The following is a 19,959-nucleotide window of genomic DNA, read 5'->3' on the forward strand; positions in this document are numbered from 1 at the left end:
TCCTTAAGGACCGGGGTGTTGTCTGAGAATGGCACCAGAGAAACAGAGAGAGAGAGAGACAGGTAGAGAGAAAGAGAGAGACAGGTAGAGAGAGAGAGAGAGACAGGTAGAGAGAGTTTTCAGTGTCCAGAGTTAGTGGAGTAGCAGTTGGAGGTCTGGTCTATTTACAGGAACAAGAAATGCATAATATCCAAACTAACCAGAGCTGCATGTACAAGAGGAGGAGGAAGGGAGGAAGGAAAGGAGGAAGGGAAGGAAAGGAGGAAGGGAAGGCAAGGAGGAAGGGCCGGCGGCAGCTCTGGTTCGCTAAAAAGACAAAAAAACTGGTGTCACCGCAAACAACGAGTCGTCATGGCAACGCTACACCGGGACACCACCTAACTGTCCGTGGAAAAACACACACGGGACGTCGTCAATAACACACACACACATTCTCTCTCTCTCTCACACACACACACACACATACAAACAATATGACAAAACAGTTTCTCTTTTTTTTCTAGTTGAGGTGAAAAACAGTTTCTAATATTCTTAAGTATCATAATCATCAGAGTTAAATCTTCTTCATCGTCATCATCTTAGCAGTGGGGTGTTTGTGTGCAGTGTGTGTGAGTGTGTGTGTGTGTGTGTCCTCAGTCTGTTTATACACACTATTAACAGGATGACACGCAGAGAGAGAGAGGGCCGTTCTGATTGGCTGACGGGTCTTTTCCACCTCTTCTCTTCCAGGAGGCTTTTTATTATTATTTTACTTTTTTTTTTTTAATTGTCTCTCGTTTCAGCTTCCTGGAATCACAGTTTGTTGTCGTCGGTGATGACGATGTGGTCATGTGGCCTCCCTCCCGCTGACATCACGCAGGAGACAGTCTGTGACGTCATCATTGCTCGGGGGGGGGCAGTAAACTGGACGGCTACGTCTGATTGGACGAGGCGAGGACTGGAGGCGTGTTTTTGGTTGAACGTTGAGGCACCAGGAGGGAGGACACTAACGGTACCTGCTGCTGGGACTTTCTAATACTGGCAGGTAATCAGGGTTTAAAGTGTGTCAGAAAACATTCATCATCTCTCAGTTTATGACTGTGGAGCCTGGAGGACGGAGACATCTGTTCCAACATAAGGGTCGAGACCCTCCAAGGGGTCGCAGGGTAGAAAGTTATGTTCTGTCTCTGAAACGCTGGATAGCTTTAGCCCGAACCCTGTTCAAATTGACAGCAGCGAGAAAATAACTGTTGAAATCATCGACAACGCCGAGAAAATAACTGTTGAAATCATCGACAACGCCGAGAAAATAACTGTTGAAATCATCGACAACGCCGAGAAAATAACAGTTCAAATCATCGACAACGGCGAGAAAATAACAGTTCAAATCATCGACAACGGCGAGAAAATAACAGTTCAAATCATCGACAACGGCGAGAAAATAACAGTTCAAATCATCGACAACGCCGAGAAAATAACAGTTCAAATCATCGACAACGCCGAGAAAATAACAGTTCAAATCATCGACAACGCCGAGAAAATAACTGTTCAAATCATCGACAACGGCGAGAAAATAACTGTTCAAATCATCGACAACGCCGAGAAAATAACTGTTCAAATCATCGACAACGGCGAGAAAATAACTGTTCAAATCATCGACAACGGCGAGAAAATAACAGTTAAAATCATCGACAACGCCGAGAAGATAACTGTTCAAATCATCGACAGCGCCGAGAAAATAACTGTTCAAATCATCGACAGCGCCGAGAAAATAACTGTTGAAATCATCGACAACGGCGAGAAAATAACTGTTGAAATCATCGACAACGGCGAGAAAATAACTGTTGAAATCATCGACAACGGCGAGAAAATAACTGTTGAAATCATCGACAACGCCGAGAAAATAACAGTTCAAATCATCGACAACGCCGAGAAAATAACAGTTCAAATCATCGACAACGGCGAGAAAATAACTGTTCAAATCATCGACAGCGCCGAGAAAATAACTGTTCAAATCATCGACAACGGCGAGAAAATAACAGTTCAAATCATCGACAACGGCGAGAAAATAACTGTTCAAATCATCGACAACGCCGAGAAAATAACAGTTAAAATCATCGACAACGCCGAGAAAATAACTGTTCAAATCATCGACAGCGTATCCAGGATGGTGGTGCTACAGAAAACATCTGGAGTTGTTTCGATATTTTAGGTTGTATTGGACATCTCCACCTTAAGGCTACACCTCTCACCGTCATAAAAGAACTTCCCAGCATGCCTCTGGCCCTGCTACCTTGCAGTATTTTACGTGTGTACTCGTAGTAAACCGGACTCTGCTGTCAGTGTATTGTTGCGTATATTTGTATGTGTCAGTGTGTGTTGAGAACGCTGCGTGCCACCCAGCCCTCGGCGGCCGGCGAGTCACTGTTGGCCGGCCGGTACACCAGACTCTGACCCTGCTGGTTGGACGCCAGAATCTGAACCTTCTCGCCCCGAAACACGGAGATCTCGTCCTCCCGAACCGCCACAAAGTCCTGCAGCACCAGTACCAGCTCCTAAGGGTTGTCAATGTTCACATTTAGCAATAATCTGAAGTTAAGAAATCAAGTACGAGAAGGTACGACAAGAAGGGTGAGTCCAAACCTGGTCGTCCTGCTCGCTGTCAGGAGGAGGCTGAGGGGCGTGGCCGTTGGGCGTGGGCGGGGCCGACGGCGGTCGCCCTGACGACAAAGGCCGGGTCACCGAGATCCCGCCCTCCTTCCTCTGGTACTCAATGGGAGACTGAAGAGCTGTTGGGAGTTCAAACTGATTCAGGTTCAAATAAACCAGATCAAATCCTAATCAATGAGCTTCAAGATGAAGCGGATTCAAAGACATCCAAGACTGTTTCGGGGAGACTCGAGGAATAATTCAGCCAGGTCCAATGATGCAACGTGGATGTACTCACCTGACAGGAAGTTGTTCTGTGCATCCAGCAGGGTGGCGATGGTCTCCACCCAGGTGGTTTTGATGCTGGTGGAGGACGCCTGCAGCGTGAAGCGCTCTTCCGAACCCCGAGACCACAACACGAACTTACAGGGTTCCCCGTCCACGCTGTCCTGCATCGCCAGGTAACTCACCTGACCACACACACAAACAGAATGACTCCCATCATTCCCAGTGTGAACCAGTCAGAACACACACATGTCTTGAGCCGATATAAAGCCTTCAGTCCCACCTTGATGCTGTTTTTGAACTGGTACCCCGGGTTGTTGGAGCCTTTGCGCAGCAGTTCGCTGAAAATAACTATCTGCTCGAACAGGAAAACTCTGCGCTCTTTACTGCGAGACAGAACTCCTCCGTCCTGCTCCCAAACACAGAAGGTCTCCTGCTGCAGCAGCTTCCCCTGAGACGTCAGCTTCCCCTGGACGACAAGGATAACGGTCAGAGTCCTCAGGGTTTTACTTTTGGGGTTCCTCAGGGTTCTATTCTGGGTCCTTCATTATTTGTTTTTCGGCCACTTTGAGGCAGCAGAACAAGATGTAAAACTCCAACATAAATAAATAACCTTCACCTCATTATGTAGTTGTGGCTAACATGCTAGCAAACAGCTGCCTGCCGGCACATCCAATAGACTAAGAGCAACATTTAACCCTGATAATAATGAACTGTGGGGTTCCTCGGGGTTCTATTATGGGTCCTTTGTAGTTCCATTTTGGTTAAAACTGCGTTAATAGTTTTTTTTGGCCACTTGGGGGGGAAAAAAACAAGCCTCTGACATATTATCACAATATATAAATGTAAAGCATAAAGTAATATTTTAGCTAATATTTGCTGAGTTGACAGTATTTGTCTTGTGAATAGTGTAACTTTAGTGTAGTCTGTAGCTCTCTTGTTGCTAATTCAATGTGAGAACATTTGTTATTGAATGTATTGATCATTGTAGTTGATATCTGAACTTATATCTTAAATGAACTAACAGACACACATCTTTCCGTTTGTTTCCTTCTTTAACTTTATCATGGTTTGAGGCTCGTTGCTCGTGGTTTGTTCTACCTCGTATCCCTGCAGGCGTCCCAGGTTCATCATGTCGTTGCAGCGCTTCGGCACCAATGACATCAGCTCCACCGCTTTCTGCACACACACACACACACACACACACACACACACACTTTAATATTACCAAAGTTGAATGATTCACCGTCCTGCGTACATCTTTTAACGCCACCATCATTTTGACAAAACCACATTCTTCCACTTATTCTGGTTCACTGAACAATAATAATAATCCCACTCTCAAAAAAAGTAAATGTTAACAAGTAGTGTACTAAAACTTTAAATGTGTACAACAAGTAGTGTACTAAAACTTTAAATGTGTACAACAAGTAGGGCAAAGGGTTCTTATGTGGTTTATATTTATTTAAATATAGAAACAGAAGGATTTACCTCGATCTCTTCACAGTCCAGTCCTGCTTTGGACGTATACTTGAGAAAATCCTGAAAGACAGACAGACAAGTGATTTGAAGAGTATTATATAAATATGTATATATATACTGTATATATACACAGTATCTACATAACGTCAGTAGACGCTCACAGACCTTCAGCAGCAGCTGGTATTTGGTGATTCTCTGGATGGGTTTGATCAGATAATCACTGATCGACATCCTGCAGCTGATCTCGTGCTGGATGTCCTGCAGACAGACAGACAGACAGACAGGTTCATTCGTCTGTCGTTTGTGTTGCAGAACAATTGTTTCATCTGAGAACCCATCGGTTCTGCTGCTGCTCCTCTGCACCAGACTCCACTACAGATCAGCCGTTGGGAGAAGCTGCAGACTTCAGCTCTTAAAATGTCTGAAACTTGAAGTACAAATAAATTCTGTTTACCTCGAAGAAGCTGTCGTACTCGATGACGATGAACTCTGACCTCGGCTTGTTCTGACAGTAAACCACGTACATGTGGAGGCGACGCTCCTGCAGCACACACACACACACACATGCTTACATTATGAACACGCTTTAGTGTGTATTTATAGACCAACACTTTAACTTGTGTTAGTGTTGACCAGCGGGCAGTTATACTACTTCTACTCCACTACATCTAGTAAATATTGTACTTTTATCTTTAGTTCAATCCACACAGTACTTTACAAAGTATCTACAATTTATGAATTAAAAAACATATTAAATATATATATATATAAACATATATATATATATATTTAATATCGAGCACAGGTTTACTCTCTACTGCAGATCTTTTAAACCAGATGAAAAGAGAAAGTTTGAGATAAATGTTTAGAGGTATAAAAGACAAAAATTAAGTGAAATTAAAATGATTACTAATAACTAGTGCTGGGCAACGATTCAAATATTTAATCGCAATTAATCGCATGGATTTTTTGCGATTAATCGCGATTAATCACATTGTTATGGCAAAGTTAAATAATGAATTCAAAAGTAGTGTATTGCGCACTTTTATTTTAAAAGTACTGCTATATGAACAAAAGGGCAATAACATTTGGTTCATGCAGGTAGCATGTTTTATACTTAATGTGAATATAATTCATACTTTGTTGGCATCTTATTCTGAAAACCGGATGTTCGTCTGAAGAAACCCGATGTTGTCTCACGTTAATCTTTCCGCTAACTTTCAAAGTCCTTCGCTCGCTCCCGATCTGCGCCGTTTGAATGCGTTTACCGTGAATGTCAGCATATAGGTGCACTAACATGTAAGTGTCTGCTGAGTTGACCACGGAGATCTGAGTGTCTGCTGACTTTACCGCAGCGATGTCCAGTAGTCTCCAGGGAGAGCAACAGCTGGTGCAGCTTCTCTCTTTATTTCTGCCCCCCCCCCCCAGAAGCGGAAGTCGCCTTTTCTCTACGGCAACCCTGAAGGGACATCATATCTCCAATACAAAACGATAAACATGAGTCTGTTGTCTGTTACAATAATAATAAATTAAAAATACTTACCTGTTTTTTTATTATTATTATTATTATAATTTTTTTTCCCATCTCAAAAGGCTCAAGGACACACACACACGTTCACACACACACATATACATACACAACTGACTATAGGATGTTTGCTGGCTTGTTAAAAAAAAAAAAATTATAATAAATTTTAAAAATGCGTTAACGCGCGATAAAATAATTGTCGGCGTTAATTAATGAATGCGTTAACACGAAATTAACGTGTTAACTTGCCCAGCACTGCTAATAACTTTATTTTGGTAAAACTCACGTGTCGGATGAAGAGGTCGGCCAGCAGGTCGTGATTCTGAACACATCGGTCCAACTCCACGAGGAAGAAACTGAACACACACACACACAGTGAGTCAGAGAGACTTCTATCATCAATAATATCATTATTAATGTTAATAATAATGTGTAACGGACTCGCGGTGCCAGTCATAGATCTGCTGGATGTTTCCAAAGACGATCTTGTCTTTTCCTCTCATGTCCTCTGGGATTCCTCGGACCTCCAGCCGGGACATGAAGCCCTGAGACACAAACACAATATTTACATATGATATATAACGTATGGATCATTTATAATCATTGTATATAAACTATAAATGTCTCACCTCAACGATCACAGCCAGGTCCTTCACGTAGTCCTTCTCTGATTGGATCATCTCGTTCACCACAAACCTGAAAAACAGACGTTTCAAATCTTTTTCTTTTTGATTTTCACACATTTATTATTTTATTATGTTTGTCTCACATTCGTCCTCTCAGAGCTTTGTTCCTCTGCTCCGTGTCCGACTCGTTGGAGCCCTGATCTGAATCCAGAGCCTGGAGAACGAAATATAAGAAATACACAACAGTTAGAGAAATATAAAAAATACAACAATTAGAGAAATATAAAAAATACAACAATTAGAGAAATATAAAAAATACAACAATTAGAGAAATATATAAAATACAACAATTAGAGAAATATATAAAATACAACAATTAGAGAAATATATAAAATACAACAATTAGAAAAATATTAAAAATACAATTGGAGAAATATAAAACATACAACAATTAGAGAAATGTAAAAATACAACAATTAGAGAAATGTTAAAAATACACAACAATTAGATAAATATTAAAAATACACAACAATTAGAAATATTAAAAATACAACAATTAGAAAATTAAAAATAACAATTAGAGACATATTAAAAATACAACAAGTACAGAAATATAAAAATACAACAATTAGAGAAATATAAAAAATACACAACAATTAGAGACATAAAAAATACACAACAATTAGAGAAATATAAAAATACAACAATTAGAGAAATATAAAAAATACACAACAATTAGAGAAATGTAAAAAATACACAACAATTAGAGAAATGTAAAAAATACACAACAATTAGAGAAATGTAAAAATACACAACAATTAGAGAAATGTAAAAATACACAACAATTAGAGAAATGTAAAAATACACAACAATTAGAGAAATATAAAAAATACACAACAATTAGAGAAATGTAAAAAATACACAACAATTAGAGAAATATAAAAAATACACAACAATTAGAGAAATGTAAAAATACACAACAATTAGAGAAATGTAAAAATACACAACAATTAGAGAAATATAAAAAATACACAACAATTAGAGAAATGTAAAAAATACACAACAATTAGAGAAATATAAAAAATACACAACAATTAGAGAAATGTAAAAATACACAACAATTAGAGAAATGTAAAAATACACAACAATTAGAGAAATATTAAAAATACACAACAATTAGAGAAATATTAAAAATACACAACAATTAGAGAAATGTAAAAATACACAATTAGAGAAATATTAAAAATACACAACAATTAGAGAAATATTAAAAATACACAACAATTAGAGAAATGTAAAAAATACACAACAATTAGAGAAATATATAAAATACACAACAATTAGAGAAATGTAAAAATACAACAATTAGAGAAATATTAAAAATGTCTTAAACTTGAATTCTGTTGATCTGTATTTTGTATCTTAATGAAATAAAAGAATAGAAACCTCGGGGTTGTTTGGGTCTTTGATGATCTGCATGGGAGGAGGTAAAAGGGTGTTGCTTTCCTCCTCTGGCTCCTCCTCCCCTCCGCTCTGCCCCGCCTCCTCCTTCCTCGCCTTCTGCTTAAATACAAAACACAAAAAAATTTGTCTTTCCGTTCGTCGCTTGTGTTTCTTTGTATGTTTTTTTAAATGTTTTTATTTTACCGTCTGTGCGTTGCCAGTGAGGGGCGTGGCCAGCTCCGGCCTGTTGTCCCGCCTCCTGGTTCTGATTGGAGGTTTCTTCTGTCCGTCGGCTTTGCCCTGACTCAGCCTCCGGACGGGACTCGTCAACCAGCGCTGCAACAAACACAAAATCTGTACTCCGACTTTCCTTTTTGTTGCATATAATATATGTATAATGAGGTATTTTCATACTCGTGTATTGTGTATTGTGTCTGATGACAGTACTACGTGTCGTGTACCTTCAGGGTGTTTCCGGTTCCAGAGCCGCTGCGTTTTGGCCCCGGAGAGCCGACGGCGCCCCCTGGAGCTCCGCCCACTCCGAACGCCGCGGGACAGACGGCACCTGAAACAAAAAGATGACGGTGAGTTCACTGTACGCCAGCAGAGTCAGTAAATGTGAGTGACAGGGATGTCGTCTCACTTTGGCCGGACGTCTGGAGTCCATCAGAGCCGTAGAGACCGGAGTCTGCAGAGAAAGCAAATACAAATATTAATATTAATATTATTACTAATATTAATAAGAGAGGAAACAGAATTATTGATTGATTAATGTATTCACATATGAAGTTTTTAAGGTTACTTATACATCCAACAAACAAGAAAGAAATAACCATGAGAAGGAAGCAACAAATATATAGAATAATTCAAGTATTTTATCTTGTGTCGCTAAGAAAACCTTTTTGAGTACTTTTATATTTGATACTTTAAGTACTTTTCTGCTGGTTTATGTATATTTACTCCAATAGAACTTGAATAAGTTGTATTTTTACGCTGTGAAGTAACAGAGTAAATGATTGAAGCAGAGAGTGAGACATGTGAGACGTGCGAGACAGTTTCAGGTCGGACCTCCTGCAGACTGAACTCAGTCAGGTGAGCTAGTTAAAGTCAGAGATAATAAAACATGCAGCTCCTGTTCAACGCGTGAACACACAACATTCCTACTGCAGGTTGTTAGGTAATGTGTGATGGTAGAGAGACTGAGAGACAGACTGAGAGACAGACGGACTGACAGACAGACTGAGAGACAGACAGACAGACTGAGAGACTGACAGACAGACTGAGAGACAGACAGACAGACAGACAGACTGAGAAACTGACAGACAGACTGAGAGACAGACAGACAGACTGAGAGACTGACAGACAGACTGAGAGACAGACAGACAGACAGACAGATCACCTTGTTCTGTCACTCATTGACACACACTCTTGTTTTCTCTCTCTCTCTCTCACATTATAAACGCACCTCGGTCGTCCTCTCCCTTTCCCACAATCCATCCCAAAACAGCGGAACAATCCCAGCATGCACCTGTGCCCCGCCGCATGCTTCAGCATCGATCCATTCGGAAAAATAAATGTTTAAAAATAAAGGAGAGACAGACAGAGAGGTGTTTCTGTCTCTCTCTCTCCACAGAGCTGAACGAAACTACAGTCAGAGCTCTGGAGGGGCGGGGCTTAGCCATGGGGGCGGGGTTAGAGGAAGGCGGGGATTTACAAAGAAAAACATTCGAATATGAAGAAAAGTACAAAGTATAGATGAAATCAAATCAAATTAAATGAGTATTTCAAAAAATGAATAAATAAAATATAAAATAAAACAAGGAAGTGTGAATAAAAATAAATCTAATGGACAAACATAAAAAACATTAAAATTAACAAATCTAAACAAATTATTGAATTAGGTCATAAAATGAGATAGGAAAATCAAAATATAATAGTTAAAAAATTAGTAATTACATATATATAAAAACATACATTTTTAAAACAAACCAATTAAAGCTTATACAAAAGAAAGAAAGTGTTATAAAAAACAAGCTACATTTAAATAAAATGAAACAATAATTCTGAAATGTTATATTGTAAATAAATAAATGTAATAATAAACCATGAAGTGGAATAAAACTAAATTAATCTAAATTAACAAGAGAGACGACTTTATTTTTAAACTGCAGCTCCTCATTGTTTTGTGACACAGCAGGTAGCCCCACACACACACACACACACACACACACACACACACACTGAGTCAGGATGTTCCTGTTGAGTCTGAACCTCCTTCAGGTCAATGTTTAACTGTCTCACCTCTTGTCTGTCTGTCTCTGTGAGAATGAGACATCTTGTCAAACCAGATTACAGATTTTCTTTCATGTGGTTCAGTTTTAACCCTGAAACTACAGAACAGTCTTTTTATCTCCTTGTTGGGAGGACAGAGAGGCGTTTCTGTTTGTGTAGGATCTTTAACAAACTAAACAATGATGAATGACAATGAAAGATATTAATTACAGATGGATGAATATCACTTTGTTTCATGTTGGGGCTGAACACATTTCTATTTTGTCATGAATAACCTCAGGTTCTCTGTGCTAACTGTGGGGACATTTAGTTTATCTTTGTGATTTGTGGGGACATTTAGTTTGTCTTTGTGACTCGTGGACAGTTGGCACGTTACATTTGCACATGTAAAAGTAGAAACGCGTCTCTTTTCCATTTAAGTGTCTCAATAACTAAGCTGTGAAAACGTCTGCGTTATAAAAATGTCTGTACTGTCTCTTTAAGACACACGGTTATGATGCTAATGCGAAGCGGCAGATCCTAACAAACAAACTAAATGTGTTTTAATTTTTCATGCTGAGCTGCAGAACAAACAGCAACACAAATTCACAAGCAGGGATTTAAATATTTAGAGGAGAGAGAGACAGAGAGAGACAGGATGTGAGACGTCTCAACACCGTGAGGATGTTTAGAGTTCCCTCTGTTCAAACAGGAAGTGACATAGGGCGAAGTAAATCCATGTACTCACCCCTCCCTGCATTGGACGAGGAGTTGGAGGCAGTAGTAGAGGAGGAGGTGGTGGTGGAGGAGGAGTTGAAGGAGGAGGAGGTGGTGGTGCTCGTAGAGGAGGTGCTGGAGGAGGAGGTGGTGGAAGCCGGGATGAGCCCCTCCATGTCGGCTGCACTGTGGGAGTGTGACAGACAGAGGGCGCTCATCGGCAGTAGACCCTCCTGCAGGAAACGGCACAAAGACGTTGCAAAGGTTTACTTACAAATGTGACTTTATTTTATGGGACATTTAGTTTGTTATGTTGTTACATTTATAACCTGCTTCATCACATTTCCGGAGCGTTTGATTGGTTACCTGCGGGGGCGTTTGATCTGTCGTTCTGACCAGACACCACCCGGGCCTTTCGGCCGAGCGCTCCACCAGCTCCACCGTCTGACCACAGCGGACGCCGAGCTCCCCGGGTCCCCCGGAGGAGAAGTCCAACAACACCACCACTAACTCGCAGCCTCCCGACAGCTGGAGAGACAGACAGGCAGAGTAACGTATGTTTAGTATCATTACACATGTAGCATCACTGCTATAGCAATGTACTGCAGTGATGACATCATTCATTATGATTCAAGTCTTTCTGCAGCAGATTGAAGAATAAAGACAAAAACATGACCCGTGAATCAACCGAATGTATGTTCTCCACCCGTGCAATCACAGCGAGCTACAGCACATCATGTGACACGTGTGTGTGTGTGTTGACGGAGCACATGTCTTCCAGCTGGTGTAGAAAACACACACACCCTCGGTGTCTACTGGGAGCACCGGGGTGTTCCCCGTCCAGAATCAAATGCAGATGTGAGGTGAAGCACACAGACGATACAAACACACGAACATCTACTGAAGCACTAAACACGAGTATTTCTATTTATACTTCTACTGCTTTAGTAAAGGAAAAGTACTACAAGTACAAATCCTGAGCTCAAAATGTTGAAGTACAAGTACAGAGGTATTATTACTAGAAGTATTCTGTAACAAAGACATAAGAATATTTTCATGTTGTAGTTTGTTAATGTGGAGACGATATGAGATACTTTGTGTACTACTGGGTAGAGTGGTAGTACTACTGGGTAGAGTGGTAGTACAGTACTGCATTCACATGTGTTTTTATCTGGTATCAGATGAATGTAGTGCAGTAAAAAGTATCCAATTAAAAATACAGCAAAATTGTACTTCAGAAGAGCACTTGAGTAAATGTACTGAGTTACGTTCATGAATTCATATTTAGTTTAGAATGAATATGATCCATGTGCAACCTTCATATAATTCAGATTTAAATGGTATTTAAACATTAACACATCGGTTTATATTAATCCAATATCATTACGAGTCAGTTACTCAATTAGTCGATCAAGTATTTTCTAAATTAATTAATCATTTTAGTAATTTTTCATGTAAAAATGTCCGAGATTTGCTGCTTTTCTCTGATTTAGTTCAAATTAAACACATCTGACAAAAAAAGACGTTTAAAAATAGTTTATCACTATTTTCTGACGGACGACTAATCAAGAAAATAATCTGCAGATGAATCGATAATGAAAGTAATAATTAGTTGCAACCCTAAATATAATAAATCATAATATATTAGACATTTTTAATTATACTTTTGATCGATTTTAATTTCATGCATTAGTGAGTTCATGTGTAGTTTACTTCAAACAAGCTTCTATAAACTATCAAACGGCTCACAGCCAGCGTGTCCGGGGGGCGTAGGCGCTAAACCCCACCCTCAGCTCCACTTAACGGCAGGTAGAACAAATCAAACGTACCTCGTGAGGAAGAGCAGAAAGAGAAGTGAGAGTTTCCTAGAAAACTATCTGACGACTGAAGAGAGGAAGAAACACACCCGGACCAGCTGCAGCAGCGGTGATGTCATCAGACTGTGACACGCCCCTCTGGAGTGTGTGTGTGTGTGTGTGTGTGTGTGTGTGTGTGTGTGTGTGTGTTACCTTGTCGCTGTCGGCGGTGTTTTGTGACGTTCTGGAGGCGATGGAGACGGTGTCTGGCTGACTGCTGGCATCGCCCAGACTGTCTGCGTCCTCGCTGGTCTCCCTGACAAGAGACGGACGGACAGACATGTTTTCTGTGAGTGATTTAGAGTCTGTTATATAATATGGCTGATTATTTTTATGCCCAATTTAGCAGAAATAACTAAAGGTGTGAATAAATCAGGCTGGTCGTATAAAGTGCGAGTTTGGTTTCTGGCTTTTGAAAACCAGAGGTCCGTTTTACTGACGGATCACATGACAGGAGGCCTCTAACATGGAGGTGTTTCCTGTCTTTCTGACCTGCGACTGATGCTGCGCTGTCGCCCCAGGGTGGGGTTTGGTGTTTTGGGGAGGGGGATGGGCTCCCTCAGAGCACCCCGCAGGTGGCCACGCCTCTCCTGGATCACCTGTCGAATGCTGCGGACCCACTCCTGCTTCAGCTCCAGCGACGACGCCTGTGGAGGAACACGTACGACGGGTAGACCACGCCTTTAAAATATATTGTCTAAACAACTTTTTGAAAATGTCGTCGGATCGGCACGAACCTTCAGGACCGTCTTGTTGTCGGACGTCGGCGTTCGTCCGACCCACAGAGCGAACTTACAGGGATCCCCCTCGATGTGCTCCGTTACCCCGAGCTCTGAGGTCTGAGAGAGCCACAGGTGGAGAGCGTGAGACAGCCACAGGTAAAGATTGTCAAATCTGTGTGTTGGTTTAACCTGATTGTGAGGACATTCTGCCAGTCTACAAACCAGCTAAGTGGACACAAAGCAAGTGTGACCCCATAAACCATGATCACACTATTTAGTTCTCTTTGTGTTCACTAAGTTTAAGTAGTGAGAACACTGCCTCATTCTCTTGATATCCTCCATAAATGTCCTCATAGAAACCATAAATGTTAACTATAGACTCTAAAATGTAGACACTTGTTGAATGTGTTGGTATGTTTTACCCTCAGTCTGCTCTTGTACAGATATTTGGTTCGTCCGGACGAGTCCTTGATCTCCTTGCTGAAGATGAGTGACAGCTCGAACAGGAAGAGGTGCCGGTCCCGCCCCTTCCTGATCAGAGACTTGGGCTCCCACACCAGGAAGGAGTCCTGGAGGAGGAGCTCACCCTGCACCTCCAGACCCTCCTCCAGACCTGACCGGGACATCACAGCAGGTGAGATCATCGGAAATATCAAGAGGTAGGATTTATGTTTTTCAAGCTCTAAGAAGTCCCTAAAGTTTGTTTAAGAAGTACAAATGTCCATAGCAATAGAAAAACACAACAAAAGCTTCATAGACTTCCAGCTCCTTCAAAATAAAAGCCCCCTCCCCCCATCTCCTTAACAATAAAAGACCTTATCATCTGTGCGTTACCTTCCAGCATGCTAACATGCATAGCATCGTTGGCTCTCTTCGGGACGCTCAGCATCACGTCCAGGCCTTCTTTGATCTCGCCTTTTCCCTCCTCGCAGCACGCCAACAACTCCTGTAAACACACAACAAACTAATTAACACCAATGTACTTAATAATATTAATACAACTCTTTTTATTCACAAAGACAACATGTGGGATCATTTTTATATTTGATACAAATATGTTAATACGGTGACAGCGTTCTTCCATGGATTGTATTTCTGTATGAAACATATTAAATGCTATTATATACTACTATAAGTATTTTTATGCTTTTTATTAGTATTGTCAACATTGCAAAGGCAAAAGCATAATAAAAAACATTTTTAATCCATCAGTGAAAAGAAAAAGTGAAATAAAATAATTAATAAATACATTAACACATACTTATATCATTAAAAAGAGCAATTTGTAGGAAATATTGTAGTTACATATTGATTAGAGTTTATATTTATGTTTACATATAAACAAAGTTCACTGGTTTCATGTCATTGTTTCCTTTTCATTATGAGATTTATTGCTATTTCTGCAGATATTCTTAGTAAATAATTACAAACCGATTACTCTGAGTATTCCCAACAAATCTCATCTTTTCTGAAAATTTTCATTTTTCACAAAATAATGATTAATACAGAACAAAAATGAAGTGATCTGCACAATGTCTGTGTAAAAGAAATAATAATATGAAACATGAAACAGCACACTTTAGTTTGAGAAACACCTGAAATGGTAAAAGCTTATCTGAGCGTTTATACTCAAACAATACTCTTTTATCCTTCGTTAGAGTAGTATTACCTTGAGCAGCAGCTGGTATTTGGTGATCCTCTGAACCGGTTTGATGAGAGCTGAGGAGATGGAGTTTGTCAGACCGTGTCTCCTCTGGACCTCCTGCAAACAAAACCATCACGAAACGGGTTCAACCAACTGTTGAACTAAAATAAATGTTAAGAGTAAACATCTCTCAGCCTTTCAGATCAAAACCTCCAGTAGATGTCCTGTTTGTGTACTAATGCAGCAAATATTGCAGTATACTGTAGTTTGCAGTACCGGTCATGGACCTTGTAGTTGTTCTAGATGTGTACTACTATAGTATAGTTTACAGTAGTTGTTGTGGAACTCGTAAATTACTTGTTTGTGTACTAACACAGTAAATATTGCAGTATATTTCATTTGAACTAGAAGTTAAATGTACCAACTGAAGATTTGTTCCTGTTTGTACCAAATTGCTATTTCAGATATGAAAGTTACATATTTGTAAGAAAATCTTCTACAAGAAAACAGTATATTATGTATTATATATTACTGTCTGTGTTGTTGTTGTTATTATTGTTAAGATGATAGACAGAAGTTGTCGTTGTTGTTTCGATGGTAAACACAAGTTGTTGTTATTATTGTTGTTTTTTCGATGGTAAACACACGTTATTATTGTTGTTTCAATGGTAAACACACATTGTTGTTGTTATTATTGTTGTTTCGATGGTAAACACACGTTGTTGTTGTTATTATTGTTGTTTCGATGGTAAACACAAGTTGTAAACAGACCTCAAAGAATCCGGCTCCTTGCTGCTGGATCAGTAAACTGGAGTCTGGTTTGTTTCTGCAGTACGTCACGTACATGTGGAACTTATCCGCCTGGAACACAAAATGTTTACTGAATACTAGTACTATTTACTGAATACTAGTACTATTGACCGTATTTTAATCTGTTGTTTATTTGTTTTTTAAAAGACAACAAAGTGGTTACCCAGGTAACGAAACAGTGTCCGACATCCTCGGGAAGCTGTTCATAGTTTTCCAGCTCCTTCAGGAAAATACTACAAAACACAGAGTACAAATACATATACTGCAGTGGTACTGTAGTACATTGGGCAACAAATGGTTGTGTAGTACTGGAGAACTTTCTGCAGTACTACAGTAGATTGCAGTGGTGTAGTAAATATCATGTATCATGTAAAATAATGTCCTGTCTGTGTACTAATGCAGTATATTTGGTAGTATATTTTGCAGTAGTACCTGTTGTGGAACTCGTAGATGTCCTGGATGTTTCCGAACACGATGTCGTCCTTGTTGCTGAGACCAGGTGGGACGTCCTCTGAGCCGCTCGTCATCTCCCACAGGTACGTCTGCGCAAGGAAAAAGTATTACCATGAGGAAAGTACTATGTTGTACTTCAGTACTTGTATGCTACTAGCTGTGGTACTGTGATGTACTGCAGTACTATAAGTGTGTACCTCAATACACTCCTGCAGATCTCTGACGTAGACTCTCTCAGTTTGAAGCAGCTCAGCCATGATGTACCTGAGATACACAAAAACACACGTCATCACAGCATGTGCAGTGGTAACACTTTAATACGTTAGTAGTATACTAGTACTAGTAGTACTCACTCTTTCTTGCGGGCAGAGCGCCTCTTCTCGTCGCTGACCTGGTGACTGGGGTCGGACAGGTTCACCTCGGGGTCTGAGTCCGACAGACTGTTTGGGATCAGCTCCAACTCCAAGTCCTTATTGTCCTGACAGGGACACCGTAGTTTAAAAACACAGTTCTACACACTAAATACTAGTAGTACTACTGCTGTACTTAATGAGCTTTACACACAAAATACTACAGGTACTACTGCTATACTTAATAGCCTCTAAATACAAAAAAACTTCTGGTACTTTTGCTGTACTCAATAGAGCCGACACACAAAATACCATAACCTCCTAAATACTACTGTGTACTAGTACCTGTGAGCAGCCTCCCAGTGCCGCCTCCAGCAGGTGGCGGTACTGAGTCATCCGGACGGTGAAGTCTCGGTACCGTTTGTCCACCGCGGACACGCAGCGGCGGAGCTCAGCCCGGTGGGCGTGTCCTTTAGCCAGCATGCTCTCAGCCAATTGGATGAGGAGGTGAACCTTTTCCTGCGTGTGCTGAGAGGCAGAGAGGACAGGTGAGATACATATCTATATATAAATATGTATATATGTGTGTATTTGTACATGTGTTGTCACCTTGGCGGATACACAGAACTCTCGGTGTTGATTCAGCAGTTCTTGCGTCTCGACCACGGTTGACCCCGGCGTCGTGTGCGTTATCAGGTAGTGGTCACCTGACTGCTGCAGCCAATCCAGAGCCTGCAACAAAGAAAACACACGTTACAATACAACACTCTGCCCAACAAGTACTTTTACGTTTGATCCTTTAAGTACATTTCACTGATAAAACTGTTACTTTAGCAAAACAAATGTTAAATTGAAGACTTAGAAATACTCTTACAGTATTTTTAAAGAGTGGTTTTGCTACTTTTAATTAATTAATAATCCTCCAAACTAAATAAATGAACTAAGTAATTTAACGTCAGCCGTGTACCTGGTGGGCGTGGCTCTGGAACATCAGGTACTGCTGGCACTGATCCAGTCTACGCTTCTTCAGAGTCCAGAAGTGGAGGACTCGGTTCTCCCTCTGGAGGAGCTCACTGAGGATACCTGCACACACACACACCTTTTACTGTTTATAACCAAACTAATTAACCGTGGCGTCCCTCAGGGCTCTTCACTGGGTCCTCTGGACTTCTCTAGTTTCACCTTTGACCTGCTGCTCTGGGACCCTGGAGTGACCCGTGACCTCGGTGACCCCCGACATGCTGTGGCCCGAGATGTTCGCCATGGTGACGCTGTTACGGTGGATGTACTTGAGGAAGACTTCAGCGTTCCTTCTCGCCAGAGTGCAGGCCTGAAAGATCAAACACGATTATTAAAAAAGATCAAACACGATTATTAAAAAAGATCAAACACGATTATTAAAGAAGATCAAACACGATTATTAAAAAAGATCAAACACGATTATTAAAAAAGATCAAACACGATTATTAAAGATGATCAAACACGATTATTAAACTTTTAGTTCGTCACTTTTAAAACACCTCACAAGAATACTAAACACTTTATTATTTGACAACATTTAAAGCAATTAAAGACGATTTTAAAGTCCCGCCCCCTTCCCCCTTAGTTGCTGTTGCTAGGCCCCCCCCTGTCACCTTCAGGAACGCCTCCTTCTGCTCCATGTGTTTGCTGACGAGCGGCAGGAGGAGCTCCGGCTGCCTCTCTCCTCCTGCACACCAGTCCTCCTCCCGGCGGTACTCCTGCTCCAGACTCTCCAGCACCCCGCACACCTGGAGGGGGTAGACAGACGGGTAGTACAGACAGACAGGTATGCCACAGACAGACAGACGGGTAGATAGACGAGTGATACCTGCTGGGACGTCCTGTAGAAGGCTGCTGAGGCGTTGACCAGTTTGAGTCGGTCCTCGATCCTCAGCATCAGAGTCTGCCAGTGCAGCGCCACCGTCTGGGCACAAGACCTCACTGCATCTGGGTCATAGTGACCTGACCTGAGGGGGGGGTTACCTTAGCTTAGCATAACGACTGGAAGCAAGGGGGAAACCGCTAGCTTAAAACTCCACTGGTTGTGTAGACGTCTATGAGAAAATGACTCTACTACGTTACAACCTGACCTGCTGTCGCTAAAACATTGGATTTGTCCAGGAAATTAAAAGTAAATATTCATATCCAGCTAGTTAAAATTCACAAAAATACCAACAATAGCTCAACTTACAAAATATGGTGTCAGCGACGTCAGACTAAACGACGAAAATCTGTTTTATTACGCGGCGTAATCTCATTTTAAACTGCAGGAATATGACTCAATCTAAAAACACAGATGCTATAGTAAATACTCTCCATGTATGTGGATATAAATACAGCTTGTGATGCTAATGCTAATGCTAATGCATGATGTAAACCGTGACTCACCTGACCAGCAGCTCGGCTCTCTGCTGCAGAGCCAGAGCCACCTGGTGGGTCCTCTGCAGGGAGTCAGCGTGGAGCAGAGCCTGCAGAGACAATCCAGTCTTTATCTATTACAGTCTTTTGTTCCCAAAAAGACAATATCATACATAATGAAAGCTAATACTTCTGTTGACATGCAGCCATGCTTTCAGTCAGAGTGTCTCTGATTTGTTGTCACATGACTGTTGGTCTCAGATGAATCAATCATGACTTCATAGTTTCACAGCTTAATGTTTTTACACAATCTAGTTGAAGTGAACTCTTTATTAGAGGAGACATTTATAATGAGATGATGTTGTCGATAAAATATCAACATTTTAAAGCTTTGTTTTCGCAGCTTTTTTTGATGGAAGCGTTCGTCACACATGATGTGTTCGAGGACTGTCGGAAAGATGAAAACCTGGCGATAATGAGGGTTTCTACAGCTTCTGGCTGAGTTAAAGGGTGCAGCTATGGCGACTGTTTGAAGAATGTCGTCGTTTGTGTGCAGTTACCTCGATGGCCTGCTGGAGGCGCTCGTGTTCCCTCTGCAGCTGCTCAGCTTCAGACAGACAGCTGGAGTTCAACATGCAGGACGACAGCATCACCTCCCCCTCTGAGATCCAGCCCAGCACCTGAGACACACACACACAGGTGGAGGTCGATCTGCAGGTGTGTGTGTGTGTGTGTGTGTGTGTGTGTGTGTGTGTGTGTGTGTG

General features: G+C 41.0%; 1 protein-coding gene across 1 annotated transcript in view; it reads right to left on the reverse strand.

Annotated features, from left to right (window-relative positions):
* The window catches only part of LOC116400636 (kalirin-like), a 24,517-nt gene continuing 4,558 nt past the window's right edge, over positions 1–19,959 (reverse strand). The window contains 37 exon segments of the mRNA XM_031878561.1: positions 1–2,534; positions 2,623–2,768; positions 2,927–3,098; positions 3,197–3,382; positions 4,015–4,092; positions 4,405–4,455; positions 4,561–4,653; positions 4,850–4,936; positions 6,210–6,279; positions 6,365–6,468; positions 6,553–6,619; positions 6,693–6,763; positions 7,996–8,112; positions 8,197–8,328; positions 8,454–8,557; positions 8,636–8,680; positions 11,012–11,213; positions 11,347–11,508; positions 12,990–13,092; positions 13,329–13,483; positions 13,574–13,675; positions 13,981–14,171; positions 14,393–14,504; positions 15,228–15,320; positions 15,975–16,064; positions 16,177–16,246; positions 16,446–16,555; positions 16,664–16,730; positions 16,820–16,944; positions 17,162–17,344; positions 17,426–17,548; positions 17,784–17,899; positions 17,999–18,146; positions 18,451–18,585; positions 18,666–18,804; positions 19,226–19,305; positions 19,756–19,875. Coding sequence (XP_031734421.1) covers positions 2,349–2,534; positions 2,623–2,768; positions 2,927–3,098; positions 3,197–3,382; positions 4,015–4,092; positions 4,405–4,455; positions 4,561–4,653; positions 4,850–4,936; positions 6,210–6,279; positions 6,365–6,468; positions 6,553–6,619; positions 6,693–6,763; positions 7,996–8,112; positions 8,197–8,328; positions 8,454–8,557; positions 8,636–8,680; positions 11,012–11,213; positions 11,347–11,508; positions 12,990–13,092; positions 13,329–13,483; positions 13,574–13,675; positions 13,981–14,171; positions 14,393–14,504; positions 15,228–15,320; positions 15,975–16,064; positions 16,177–16,246; positions 16,446–16,555; positions 16,664–16,730; positions 16,820–16,944; positions 17,162–17,344; positions 17,426–17,548; positions 17,784–17,899; positions 17,999–18,146; positions 18,451–18,585; positions 18,666–18,804; positions 19,226–19,305; positions 19,756–19,875 — 4,335 coding nt within the window. The 3' untranslated portion in view covers positions 1–2,348.

This window comes from Anarrhichthys ocellatus, unplaced genomic scaffold (genome assembly GCF_004355925.1).
Source record: "Anarrhichthys ocellatus isolate YVR2014 unplaced genomic scaffold, GSC_Weel_1.0 scaffold187, whole genome shotgun sequence".
NCBI classification, from domain to species: Eukaryota; Metazoa; Chordata; class Actinopteri; order Perciformes; family Anarhichadidae; genus Anarrhichthys; species Anarrhichthys ocellatus.